Source organism: Ziziphus jujuba, chromosome 5 (assembly GCF_031755915.1).
Source record: "Ziziphus jujuba cultivar Dongzao chromosome 5, ASM3175591v1".
NCBI classification, from domain to species: domain Eukaryota; kingdom Viridiplantae; phylum Streptophyta; class Magnoliopsida; order Rosales; family Rhamnaceae; genus Ziziphus; species Ziziphus jujuba.
Genome location: NC_083383.1, coordinates 2,974,803 through 2,989,652, shown reverse-complemented (window position 1 = coordinate 2,989,652; position 14,850 = coordinate 2,974,803). Strand labels below are relative to the sequence as shown.

The window sequence follows — 14,850 nt, the reverse complement described above, 5'->3', positions numbered from 1 at the left end:
ATCCATGGGCATGGGACACCAGTCTCTTCCATAGCTGGAGGAAACTTTGTGGAACATGTATCTTATTTTGAATATATATGCTAAATGGAACCGCCAAAGGCATTGCACCTAATGCCAAAGTGTCCGTGTTGGGATGTGGGAGGCTACGCCACTGATGTTGTTGCCGGCATTGACCAAGCAATTGCCGATGGTGTTGATATAATTTCCACCCCTTTGGGGTTTGATGAGAAATTGCCGCTGTATGAGGATCCTATAGCAATAGCTTCATTTGGTGCTCTACAGAAAGGAATTCTAGTTTCTTGTCCTGCAGGAAATGGGGGCATTCCTGGAAATTTACATAGTGGCATCCCTTGGGTCATCACCACTGCAGCAGGCTCTGTGGCCTCGGCTTTGGAGAAAAATTCCTAGGTTTGACGGTTTTCCCTTCAAGTACAGGTCCCAAATTGGAAAATGTTCAATAGTTGGTATACAAACAAAACCATATCTGAATGCGATGAATCACTACTCTCATTATATGAAGCAGCTGATAACAAATCCAGCATCATCATCATCATCCGTGACAAAAATATCAGCGCTGTATATGCAGTCTTCTCTCAAATACAAAACATTCTGTTTTCAGATTTAAAAAGGCTCTATATTCATATTTGATTATCCTATTCATGAAGTTAAGGTTCCTGGAGTTGTGATTTAGCTCTGAAGATGCATCAAAAGTGATTCATTGTGCAACAACTGCTGAGAACACAACCACAAGCATTACGTTCGGTCAGACATTCACTGGTTGGAAGCCTGCACCCACTGTTTTAGAATCCTCACCAAAAGGCGTCCTCCTTCCAGATTTCCAAGTATCGTAAAGTTCAGATGTAATGGCACCTGGGTCCCTAGTTTTGGGCTCTTGGGTTCCTGACAAACGAGCGCCCCAAACAGGCCCAATTTACAATGATTTCGGTGAGAATGATATATGGGACATCGGCGGCCTGGTCTTATACTACCGGCTTAGCTTCTCTTGTCAAAAGTCCACATTTGGAATGGACTCCTGCTGCCATTAGGTCTGCTATAAGGACCACTTTGAATCCATTGGATAACACTTATAATCCCATAAGAGATGGCGACCGAGATTAGCAATTTGCCTCACCTATGGATATGGGTTCGGGTCAAATCGATCCGAATGTAGCACTCGACCCAGGTTTGATTTATGATTCACCTCCACAAGACTATGTAAGTCCTTTGTGCTCTATGAAATTTACGGAGAAGGAAGCCCTAAGCATCACAGGTTCGACCGACTACAAATGCTTAAACTCTTCTTTTCATGATGATCTCAATTATCCATCCAATATTGCTTTTTACAATGTTGACCAATGTGGGAAAAGGCGCAGTAATTTATGAGGTCAATGTGACAGCACCATATGGTTGTGAAGTTGAAGTGTCGCCAAAGAAGTTGGTTTTCAGAAACAAATACAAGAGATATCTTACACCATAAGGTTGTGAGTTACAAAGGGAGTAAGGAGGGGAAAGTTCTAAATGGTGAACTAGTTTGGATTGGAGAAGATGGCGGGCACAAAGTGAGAAGTCCGATAGTAATTTCCAAGATGTTGACTTTTTAAGTATATATTTGTATACGTGTGTGTGTTGTGTTTCTCGCTTCTAATAATAGCAGATACGTTTTTATTTTGTGGATTTTGTTTACATTTCTCAAGAGACCCAATTGAGATTCTAATTCGTCCATGCTTTCCTAGATCCAAAACTAATAAGGCGGCCCAATTTAGGTTCAATGTCCGCGAACTATTTTATTTCTATCGAGCAAAATGTCAGAAAGGGGTCATCATTTACTAAACTGTGAGTTATTTTGTGGTGATAAATTATCCTAATTATTTTATGGGAATAACCAAAATGGGTCAAAATATGCTCTCTCTTCTTTATGATCCTTTTGGAAAGTTGGGGATAAGACAAACCCGTTTGATTAATACGTAAATGGGATTTTTTTTTTTTTAATTTTTGCTTAAAATACGTAAATGGGATTATGAGACACTCCCTTTTTTGTAAAGGCATATTATTTTTGTGATTAGATGTAATAAATAGAATGATGCTTTTATATGCAAAGATAATAAATGTAGTGGATAGTTTGTGAGTATGTATATGGTATAAGGCCATATGATACGTAACAACGAGAGGGATTGAAGCTGCCCGGACCAAAGAATTTATTCACCCCCGGATAAACACGAACATGGCATGAGTAATTACGTCATAAAATATTAAAAAAAGAAAAAAGAAAAGAAGCAATAATCGAACGGGGATGAATCCATCGAACAATAAAGGTTCCGTTAGGGACCAATAGACCATTCCACAAAAGCTCCCTCCCTTCCTCCCTCTCGATCATATCTTATGGATGTAGTGGACCGACCAATCATGGGATCGAACGGCTATAATTGCATCACAGAAGGTAAAAAGTGAATTGAAGTGCATGACTTTATCAGAGTAGTCAAGTAAGTAAAATAGGGATATCAAAAAGTAAGGTAAAATGGGTATTTTATCTTTATTTTTATTAATTATTGTTTTTGTTTTATTGGATGCTGCAAGGCATCTTGCAACTTGCAAACCTCTGCTCTAAATCAGCTAGCATTATGCTTCTTATGAAAAAAAGAAAAAAAGAAAACAAAAAATAGCACTATGCTATTTATTTACTTATTTATTTAACCATATTAGATTTTTAATACCAAAAAGGAAAAGTGGACTTTTTTTGACAACTTACTAAGTATTAACATAGTATGTGGATGACATCTAGTGATAGTGCCAACGGTAACAAATAATATTATTTTTCAAAATATATATAATGGCTTTTTTTAAACCTTTTGTGAAATTTGGAATAATGAGGAATTAAAAATTAAAGGTTTGTTTTTCTATGCAAAATCACTTCAAAAAATGATATTTTATAACTAAAACAAGGAAAGAAAAAATGTTTGAATTTTTTTGCCTCAAAACTTATCGAGGAAAAAAAAAACAAATTAAGAAAAAGAAAGAAGGATTGATCTTTCCACATAATTGCCATATGGAGAATGCCACACAGTTGTGAATACCAATAATGTGTAGGAAATTTGGGTAAAAGCCCAAATCATGTTGCGGTTGTTCTACTAAAAGGTTATTTATTTATTCATTTTTTATTTTTTATTTTACCAGCATCGACTTGCCCTTTCTCATGCTTTTCTAATGGAAACGTTTACTTGTGTTGATATATTTAAGCCATTCCTCGCCTAAAAATTCCTTTTCATACATCTTTTTAAATATTAATCCCCACAACGACAAGGATTGAAGCGACCCATGACCAAACTATTGATTCCAAAATAACCAATATTAACATAATGCAAGACCCTCAACCAATATTATCAAATTTGATTTGTTTTGTTTCACAGTGCAATAGCGGTCCACGTTAATTATTTGGACCTTTAACCACTATATATATGTATGTGTACATATATATATATATATATATATATTCTATGGGATGCTAAACTCCTTTCCGCTTATTTGAATGGGTCAGACGTCAGATTTTCTTTAAAGTTAAAAACGCAGAATGAAGTCATTAGATCATTGCAAGCTATTACAAAAATCTTTATCCATTTAGAATTAAGAAACAATGAGGTTAAGTTCAATGATAGCTGGAAACACACCTAAGACACCAAATCTGTGTTGTTATAGATCATGAAAATATCTACCATGTAGTGTACCTAACACTTTTTTCCCGTGAGATTTAGCAAAATACATCTCTGACAAAGTCAAAACAAATAACAAAATACTTTTCTCCGTGAACGAAAAAGGTAAGCAAATTAACATACTTTATGTCGTAATTAATGTCCGAAAATATTGCTGGGACAAAAGTCTTGAAGAATTTGACGAAAATTGATTCATATGATAGTCAAGCAATGAAAGTTACTCTCAATTTAATGTAGTTTGTTTATTCATTCGCCCACAAGGGATACCTTATATATATATTCGCGTCTTCACAAGAAAATATTGAAGAATAAATATTGTAGTTGCTGTTTGACTAATTTTTGCACAATTCCAGGCAAATGGTGGGCCCGAAGGGCTAGCTATCAATCAGCTGTGAAATTTTTGAGATGGATCTCTCACGTAATATTTAAGAAACTGTACGTGAAAAACAAAATGGTAATGAAAAAGTCTCACAATTTTGACCATAAATTCACACGTATTGCTTCCAATTGACGATAAACACAAATAGACGATAAACACAGATAGATGCCCTATACACCCTTCCACTATCCTTGGCGTGCTCTTTGGCCGGTGCTTGTTTGTGCTGCGGTCCATACATTGAAAAGGGCTTCGATGCTTGTACGATCATTGTGGCTATCCGGTTTCCAAACTGAAGATGGAGTAGAAATCTTGAATCATTGGTAAACCGAGGATAAGGTAAACTTGCAAATGACTATAAGCCGATCAACTACTTCATGGACTAATTTATCACCGAGTGGATAGGTCAACTAGAGCAGGATTCAGAAACTGTTTCGGGAGGTTGAAGTACAAGCATGCATCTCCACAAATTAGAAGCCTAGAGGGTCCCCTACTAAGACAACCTTATCGAACCAGTTGGAAAATTTTTATAAACGCGTTTTGAGGAATATATCTCTTCTGGTTCACATACTTATGAATCCTCTGTGTCTATATATATATATATATATATATATCTATGTTTATATAAACATCCAACCTTCCAGTATTCCTTCTAAAAAATACCCCTCACCCACCCACCCACCCTATATTGCTCAATTAATAGCCATATGGCTAATCATCTTTCTTTTTGTTTATGTCTTATCTTTCTCACAACAACCCACATCGTCGCAGCACAATCTGAGACCTATATAATCCATATGGATTTATTGGCCATGCCCAAAGCTTTCACTGATCATCATTCCTGGTATTTATCCACTCTATCTAATGTTAGACTTGCCACAAAAGCTAACCCCGAAACCCAATACCCATCTTCCAAGCTCATCTATAGCTACACTCACGCTCTAAATGGCTTCAGCGCAAGTCTGTTGCCAGAGGAGCTTGAGGCATTAAAAGCCTCTCCGGGCTACATTTCTTCGGTGAGGGACATGCCTGTTAAATTGGACACCACGCATTCGCCCAAATTTCTAGGCCTCAACTCCAACGCCGGCCTATGGCCAATTTCAAACTACGGCGAAGATGTGATAATTGGGGTGGTGGACACAGGAATTTGGCCCGAAAGCCAAAGCTTCAACGACAATGGATTCTCTGAGATCCCATCAAGATGGAAAGGTAAGTGCGAGGGCGGTACCCAATTCAACTCCTCATTGTGCAACAAGAAGCTCGTTGGGGCCCGCTTCTTTAACAAAGCGCTAATCGCCAATCCTAACGTGACCATCGCAATAAATTCCACACGGGACACGGATGGGCATGGAACCCACACATCATCCACGGCGGCTGGGAATCACGTGGATGGCGCATCCTATTTTGGTTATGCCCCAGGGACTGCTACTGGTGTGGCTCCACGGGCACGGGTGGCTATGTACAAGGCCATCTGGGAAGAGGGCTCTACCTCTTCCGATGTTATCGCTGCCATCGACCAGGCCATCGATGACGGTGTCGATGTCTTGTCCTTGTCTTTTGGCTTAGATGATCTCCCTTTCCATCAAGACCCCATTGCTATTGCCACATTTGCGGCCTTGTCCAAGAATGTTTTCGTCTCCGCTTCTGCTGGAAACAGAGGCCCTCTCTTCGGCACCTTGCACAATGGAACCCCCTGGGTTCTGACCGTCGCCGCCGGCACCGTTGACCGTGAATTTCAAGGAGTTGTCAAGCTCGAAACCGGAGTTTCGCTCACTGGCTCCTCTCTTTACCCCGGTCGTGATTCAGCTTCTGCTCAGCTTCCCATCGTTTTCTTGGATGCCTGTAACAACTCCAAAATTTTGAAGCAGGTTGGGAACAAGATTGTCGTTTGCCAAGACAGAAATGATTCCTTAAACGACCAATTTGAAAATGTCGGCGACGCTAACGTCGCCGGAGGCATTTTTATTACCAACAACACCGACTTGGAATTGTTTCTCCAGAGCTCGTTTCCGGCTATTTTTCTAAATCCCAAGGATGGTGAGGTCATTGTAAACTATATCAAAAGCAAGCCGGACCCAAAAGCCAGCTTGGCGTTTTCCTTTACAAGTCTTGGTGCAAAGCCAGCGCCACGCGCAACTAGTTACACTTCCCGAGGGCCTTCCCCGAGTTGTCCGGCTGTTTTGAAACCTGACATTTTGGCTCCTGGATCATTAATCTTGGCTTCTTGGCCGGAAAATGTTACGGCCGCTGAAGTGAACGGCCGGAAACTATACAGTAAATTCAATATATTGTCAGGGACATCAATGGCGTGCCCACATGCAGCAGGAGTGGCAGCACTATTAAAAAGTGCGCACCCTGAATGGAGCCCCGCAGCCATTAGATCTGCCATCATGACCACTTCCGACTCAACCGACAACACTAACAGTCCCATCAAAGATATCGGTTTGGACAACGATCCGGCTAATCCTTTAACCATGGGAGCTGGCCATGTCAATCCCAACAAGGCCTTAACCCCAGGACTGGTTTATGATGCCGGTATTGAAGATTACATTAATCTACTTTGTGCATTGAACTACAGCGAAAATCAGATTAAAGTCATTACGAACTCATTCCCTTTCAACTGTTCCACTCCATCGTTAGATCTTAACTACCCTTCTTTTATCGCATTCTTCAATGCCAATGACTCCAACCCAAATGCAAAAACCACGCAAGAATTCCGAAGGACGGTCACCAACGTAGGAGAGGGAGAAGCAACGTACGTGGCAAGTGTGACACCCTTTAACGAGCTTGTAGTCAGTGTGGCTCCGGACAAGTTGGTTTTCAAAGAGAAGAATGAGAAACTTAGCTTCAAGCTCAGTATAGAAGGTCCAAGACTGATGAAGGAGGTGATAGCTTTTGGTTTTCTCACTTGGGTGGATGAGAAAAGTAAGCAGCAAGTTAAAAGCCCCATACTGGCCACAAACTTCGACTTACAGCCAGTAACGGCTAGCAGTAATTAATTAGTTCTTTTCAGTATCTAGCCAGCATATGGTATGGGGATCATTCTCTTAATTAAAATAAAGTTGGTGATGGAGCTGGCGGAATTAATCCAGTTTTAAAAAATAGGTTTTTTTTTTTTTTTTTTTTTTTCATTGTTAGCTTGTTGAATATATATATATATATATATGTATGTATCATGCCATGTCATTGAAAATGTTGGAAACTAAAACAAACAAAAAATGTTTCTTCGACTCATTGTGTTTTGAGGATAGCAATTATTTGTTGCATGTGCTCTGGGTATCCTACAATTTTAACTATTTTGGACCGATTACCTAATCTCGTGACTTGATCATGACCGTATTCGTTCGGTGACGATCATATAGTAGTTAATATAATCTTAATTACACAAGTGCAATTAGCCTACGTATAACTTCACTCAATTGGTTACGTTGGTTAATTATTAATTAGTGTATATATAGAAAAAGTTTGCATTGCGTAATAGCAACTATATAGATATTATTGTTCAGACATCACATCATTAATATTTATTCAATTATCTAATCCGTCCAAATTTTTTGTATCCTGGCACGACTACGAGAGAGAAAAATCATATTCTAATAATTCGACAATAATGATGACCAATCAACTTTCCTATCTCTCTCTCTCTATTTCACACACACATCCAGCCATATTAGGAGAAGATATTTGAGAACCAATTAAATATTATAGAAACTGATATCGATCTCTGACAACAATAATATCTCTTTATTAAGTGTGTGTGAAAATTAAATGAACTTTGTGTACAATTTGATGTGACAAAGGTTTGAAAATTCTTCTATTATGTATATTCTCAGGTTAGAGAGATTTTTTTTCCCCTTAAAATCGCCAATTGGATCAGGAATATATTATCATCTGATGTTATGTAGGATAATGGAGTGGACTTTTTTTTTTTTTTTTTTTTTTGATGAGTAATTAAACGGACCTGAAACTAGCTAGCTATGCATATTTTAAAAGGTACGGCAATATTAACTTGAAGCAATGAATTAACCTCAAACAACGGCCAATTAGGTTACTAATTCCAAATGGTCCCCGCACCAAACATGTTACAAAGGATGGCCGCATTAGAAAGTGACTCACATATCCATGAATGATTTTGCAAAAATTCACATGGCTGTCTAAGTCTAGCTATCCGCCAAATCCTTTTTCCTGTTTATCTTTTTATTCTTTATTTCTTGTTTACTTGGATATGAAACACTAACTGCTACATCAATAGAAATTAATTAGCGCCTTTGATATTTTTCATTCTTCATTTCTTATTTACTAAGATAAGAAAGACTAGCCGCAATTAGCTCCTTTGGTATTTTTCATAGCACCAAGTACAGGGTCCACAAAAAGTTATGGTTTTGATCGATTGGCATTATATTGGGAGCATAGTAGACTAGTAGTACTACTGCGGCAAGGGCGAAACTGCAGAATAAAGATTGAATGTGATTAATTTAGCTCTCAAGTAAGGGTGAAAAAGAAATATAAATAAATCAGTAAATTTTTTTTTTTTTTCCAATTAGCTTATATAAGTTTATTACGGTTTGAGAAGATACTTCATAATTAAGAATGTGGGAGTATGGCCTGCTGATCATATATTATAGAAAAATGCTTCTTGTCTTTATTATATATATAAAATATATATATGTACGATCATATTATTTTGGATAACGAAGTTTAAGATATCTTGTACTAATTATCTTCCAGTGGAGTATTATCGAATTATCACATACTCAACTTAAACAGAAAAAGATAAAGGAGTATGGCACTTATTAACTCAGCTGAGATCTCAACCGCTGGTTTCATGTTCTGTTACATAGTCTTGCAGCTCCCAGCAAAATTCGAAAGCATACATAAAAGGTACAAACTAGAAGATTGGCAAGAAAATCATTCTATTTTTTTGTTTTCGGTAAACAAGTAAACCCCCATTCTATTGAAAGAAAGTAAAACACATTTTTTGTGTTTCAGAAATGCGGGCACTAGTTTTGCTACCAACATATGCAAGTAATTGGTGATGAAGTCCATATCCATGGGTGTTTTTTGTAACCTCGCCATATCAGAATGACGATGGTCATTGTATTTTTTATGAGTCTTTTACCATTTTTATAAGGGTACTACATAGAAATCTAAATAGATCATTGTCCTGTTTGGCTATTCTGTGATTATTTAGCTATCTTTTCTATGATATTTTCGTTACAAAATTAATTCCATCCCAACTCAAAACCTACGGTTTTTGAATAATTTGGAATATAGGTTGCTTACACACTTGATAGTTGGAAGTCCAAACTGTTATCGAAAAATACGAATTCACAAAACAAACAAATATAAGACGTGTAAACGTCATTTACATCCTAATCTTAATACGTTTTCTTTACGCGAAGGGCGATGGGTGCTCGATCACGACAAGTGGGTCCAAGCAAAGGCACCTTCATTTTTGGGCCACTGAACCTGGAATTGCCTCCTCTTTTATTTTTTTATTTATTTTATTTATTTATTATTTATTTTATTTTCCTTATTGGTTACAACGCTTCAAACCTTCTCAATTTCAAGGAGCAGCATCGCATACAAATTGTTATGTGGGCTTCTGCTTTTGTCACTCTCTTTGTTGCGACAGTCCGATAGGGCCCAACATAGTGTGGCTGCCCATGACATGGAAATGTAACCATGTATGCTTTCGACGCGGAGGGCATAAAGATTATATATTGCGCGTATTGATTTTCCGAAAGAAACACCCACGTTGCAAGTAAACCAAAGGCACACTTTATTCATATATTCTGGACAAGAAAGACACTCTATTTATTGAGAGTTTATAAAGATAATTTTTTTGTGGATAAATGGTGGGTTCCATACTGATATTGCCATTGGACCTTTGTTTCAGATTATGTAAGATAGAAGAAAAATGTGTAGTGCCAGAGCCCATTCCCAATAATAGTGAGTGGAGAGCTTCAGAAATGAAAAATGCATTTTTTGTCCTTATTTATTCGTCTTTTATTATTATTATTATTATTTTCTTTTTGCATAAGACAATTGTATGAGATTACAATTTTATAACAATTCAACACAAATACAAATATAAATTTAGATATCAAAGATTAAATAAAATATATATCAATTTCTAACTCTAATATCATATTAAATTATAATTTTAAAATCTTAAACTATTAGAATGTGCATTTATTATATATATATATATATATATATATACACACACTAAGTTTTCTAACAAAAATTACTACGATTTCATAGAGATTTCGAGCTCTTTCTTCCTCACCACTAGTCCACTATGATTCTTTTAGAATTCAAAAAACCAAACTATCTCATCGTAAAACTCGAGGTCAACATCCAAATTCCAAAAGCAAGCACCTCTATAATTACGCGTAAATATATATTTTCATTTAAATTACCACCACCACCGCGAGTGAAGATCCAAGTATCTAACGTCCATTTGCCCGAGCGTGACATCATCGATGAGCAGCTAAGATGGGGATGGTTAGTGTCACGTTCTGCATGAAAATGGAGGAATCCTTGAGGCATATCCGAAATATTCAAGACTCTCCATGAGAATGTATGATAATTCAAGAGAAATCTGGAGGAGTCCGGAAGATTCTAGAAGCTTCTAGGTAAGAGAATTCTAGAAAGTTATAGATGATTCAAGAGAAGTCTAGAATGTTCTAAATGACTCAAGAGATCTCCAGAAGGTTCTAGAATACTATAGAACAATCTAGGACATATGTACATTTTTAGAACATTCTAGGATCATGTAGTAAGATGGATTTCTAGAATAGTCCATAGAAATATCTAGGAGAATTATCTAGAATCTTATCCAGGATACTGCCATGTGTATAAGGTCTAGAATGTTGTATCCTCGTACTACGTGCCAAGCCCTCTATATAAAGGGGGTGAACCCTCATTTGTAGAATGAACAACCAAGAACGAATATCCAAGGATTCAAGAATCCAAGCTACCTTTGTAAAGCTCTCTTTCAAGCAATATACTTTCATTCTCCCAAACTCTCTTTGTGCTCTAGCTTTCTTTGCTTAGCTTTCTCTTTTAGTGAGCAAAAGGCTTATTTAGTTGCAACAAAGGGTCGGAATAGCAACTAAGGCCGCACAGCTTGAAGGGTAAACAAACAAGTCCGTGACAAGTGGTATCAGAGACTTGGTTAGAGCTAGCATTTAAAGCACAATGTCTTCATTAGAGGTTGTGATTGAAGAAGCAAGGAGAAGGGAGGTCATCCCCGGAGCTGCAAGGAAGGGACGTGGGCGTTCAAAGTCGAAGGACGTTCTCACCGCCATGGAGACCAAGGTGGTCAAGATGGAGTTGGCTGTTGCCGACATGTTGGAGCGGCTTGATCGTGTGAAGCAAGGCATGGAGGAGCTCGATGGTCGTGTGGGTGACCAAGTGGGGGAGCTTAGAGGTACCATGCAAGACACCAACGAGGCCAACACCGAGGCGTGGCGTCAAGAAAGCCAAGCTTTCCAAGCAAAGGTAATGGAAACCTTGTCCCTTATGCAAGCTCAATTAGATGAGTTTAAGAAGAGTTTAGAGGAGACACGTGAGGATTGGGCGTTATGCAAGAGAGCTGCAACTAGTGGCACCGTCACTACCCAACAAATAGTCTCTACTCCAAGGGTAGATGTTCCCAAGCCCAAGGAGTTTAGTGGGAGAAGGGATGCAAAGGAGTTGGACAACTACATGTGGCATATGGAACGGTACTTCGAGGCCTTGGATTTCCAAGACGAAAAGCAAAAGGTAAACACCGCTACCCTCTATCTTACTAATCTTGCTGCGGTATGGTGGCGTAGAAAGCATGAAGAAATGAAGAAAGGCATATGCGCTATCAATTCTTGGGACGATTTAAAGAGTGAATTGAAGAAGCAATTCTATCCCGAGAATGTGGCGAATGATGCTAGGAAACGCATGAAGGAGTTGAAGCACCAACGATCCATCCGTGAATATGTGGAGCAATTATCTGGGTTAATGCTCCAAATTCCCAACATGAGTGAGGATGATCTCCTTTTCAACTTCATGGATGGGTTGCAACCGTGGGCATGCCAAGAGCTTCAACGAAGGGGAGTACAAGATATTTCCACTGCCCTCACTACGGCCGAAACGCTTGTCGAATATAGGCGAGGTGAGTCTTCCAACCCTAAGCCTAAGAATAATTATATTAAAGGTGGGGGAGCCAAGTTCCATAAAACTCCCCAAAGTAAGGAGTTTCCAAGAAGGCCACCACTACCTAACAGAGATTGGAAGAAAGGAGGCAAGCCCGAATTCAAACCGAAGGAAAATTGCTTCTTATGTGATGGTCTCCATTGGGCTAGAGATTGTCCGAAGAGGAAGTCCTTAAGTGCCATGCTCGAAGAGAGGGAAACTCAAGAGCACACACAAATGGGTTGTCTACAACTCCTCAACTCACTGAAGGCTAGTCCAATCCCAACCAACAATACGAAGAAAAACTCCCTAATGTACGTGGCGGCACGTATCAACGGGAAAGATGCCCAAGTCATGGTAGACACCGGCGCATCTCACAACTTCATAAGGAAGGAGGAGGCCATAAGGCTTGGCCTCAAACTCGACAAAGGTCAAGGGTGGTTGAAAACTGTGAATGTGGAGGCTAAACCGCTAGATGGCGTGGCCCGTAACGTGGAGTTGCACCTTGGCACTTGGCAAGGTAACGTAAACTTCTCCATTGCTCCTATGGATGATTTTGAGATTGTACTTGGCATGGAATTCCTTAGGCAATTCAATGTGGTCCCACTCCCTCGCTACAACACGGTGTGCATAATGGAGGGAGGCCCTTGCATGATTCCAACAACGCACAAGCCAAGTACTTCCAACCGCCTTTCCGCCATGCAACTCAAGAAAGGAGTAAAGAAAGGGGAGCCTACATTCCTTGCTACTCTACGCGAGGAAGAAGAAGTTACTTCCAAGGAGCCACCGAAGGAGGTTAGCCAAGTCCTTGAGGAGTTCAAAGATGTCATGCCACCACAACTACCTAAGAAACTTCCACCAAGGAGGGAGGTGGATCATTGCATCGAGTTGGAGCCCGATGCAAAACCACCTGCAAAAGCAACCAAGAAAATGAAGAAATGGGCCGCCACAAAAAGAAGGCACGTGGAGTATCAAGTGGGAGACTTGGTGTTCATCAAAATCCTTTCATCCCAACACAAGTCTACCCGAGGGCTACACAAAGACCTTGTTCGCCGATATGAGGGACCATTTCCAATCGTCAAGAAGGTGGGCAAGGTATCTTATAATGTGGAGTTACCTCCTACACTCAAACTTCACCCGGTCTTCCATGTAAGTTTGTTAAAGCCATACTACAAGGATGAGGAAGACCATACAAGAGGGGAGTCCAAACGAGCACCAATAGGGGTATACAACACTTATGACAAGGATGTGGAGAGCATCTTAGCTGATCGAGTAGTTCGTGGAAGGGATAACCATTCGAGTCATGAGTACTTGGTGAAATGGAAGGGACTACCCGATAGCGAAGCAAGTTGGGAACCTGCTGATGCACTTTGGCAATTCAAAGATCATATTCAAAGGTTCAAGGAAGAAGGCGCGACGAGGGCGTCACGAAATTAGGTGGGGGAGAGTGTCACGTTCCACATGAAAATGGAGGAATCCTTGAGGCATATCCGGAATATTCAAGACTCTCCATGAGAATGCATGATAATTCAAGAGAAATCTGGAGGAGTCCGGAAGATTCTAGAAGCTTCTAGGTAAGAGAATTCAAGAAAGTTATAGATGATTCAAAAGAAGTCTAGAAGGTTCTAGATGACTCAAGAGATCTCCGGAAGGTTCTAGAATACTATAGAACAATCTAGGACATATGTACATTTCTAGAACATTCTAGGATCATGTAGTAAGATGGATTTCTAGAATAGTCCATAGAAATATCTAGGAGAATTATCTAGAATCTTATCCAGGATACTGCCATGTGTATAAGGTCTAGAATGTTGTATCCTCGTACTACGTGCCAAGCCCTCTATATAAAGGGGGTGAACCCTCATTTGTAGAATGAACAACCAAGAACGAATATCCAAGGATTCAAGAATCCAACCTACCTTTGTAAAGCTCTCTTTCAAGCAATATATTTTCATTCTCCCAAACTCTCTTTGTGCTCTAACTTTCTTTGCTTAGCTTTTTCTTTTAGTGAGCAAAAGGCTTACTTAGTTGCAACAAATGGTCGGAATAGCAACTAAGGCCGCACGGCTTGAAGGGTAAACAAACAAGTCCGTGACACTAGGCTTCCACCAATGGAGGATGGTTTAAAATACAAAAATAAAATAATAATAATAATAATAATAATAATAATAATGGGGTGAATTGGAATGTTAAAAAAAAATGAGAGCGCGCAAGAGTCCAAGACGAAATTAGTACGGAAGAAATAATTTTTGGAAAACATGCAATAAAACTAAAAAGACTAAAAAGTTGACTAAAAAGTTGACTAAAAAGTTACTAGGTGGTTTTTATTAGACCTGTCAATTCGTGTTTATGTGTTATATTTATATCAATCTGTTTAATAATCGTATTTAAAATATTTAATCCGAACACGATCCATTTATTAATCGTATCATGCACCTAAAACACTGACCGATCTATTTATAAATAGGTAAACACGATACAATCCATTTAACAGGATTACTTTAACGGATCGTGTTGATTTATTAACCTTTTAACTTAAAATTGACCCATTAACCCAAAAATTAACCTATTAATCTGAAAATTAACCTATTTATT

General features: G+C 38.8%; 1 protein-coding gene across 1 annotated transcript; it reads left to right on the top strand.

Moving 5' to 3' along the window:
* Window positions 1-4,147: 4,147 nt before the first annotated feature.
* LOC107420011 (subtilisin-like protease SBT3) lies at window positions 4,148-7,310 on the top strand. Its single transcript, XM_016028871.4, has one exon. It carries the CDS (start codon window positions 4,788-4,790, stop codon window positions 7,077-7,079), a length of 2,292 nt encoding a protein of 763 aa, XP_015884357.1. The 5' UTR covers window positions 4,148-4,787; the 3' UTR covers window positions 7,080-7,310.
* Window positions 7,311-14,850: the final 7,540 nt, after the last annotated feature.

Coding starts and splice junctions, on each gene's coding strand:
- LOC107420011 (XM_016028871.4), top strand. CDS start 4,788: ATGGCTAATCATCTTTCTTTTTGTTTATGTCTTATCTTTCTCACAACA.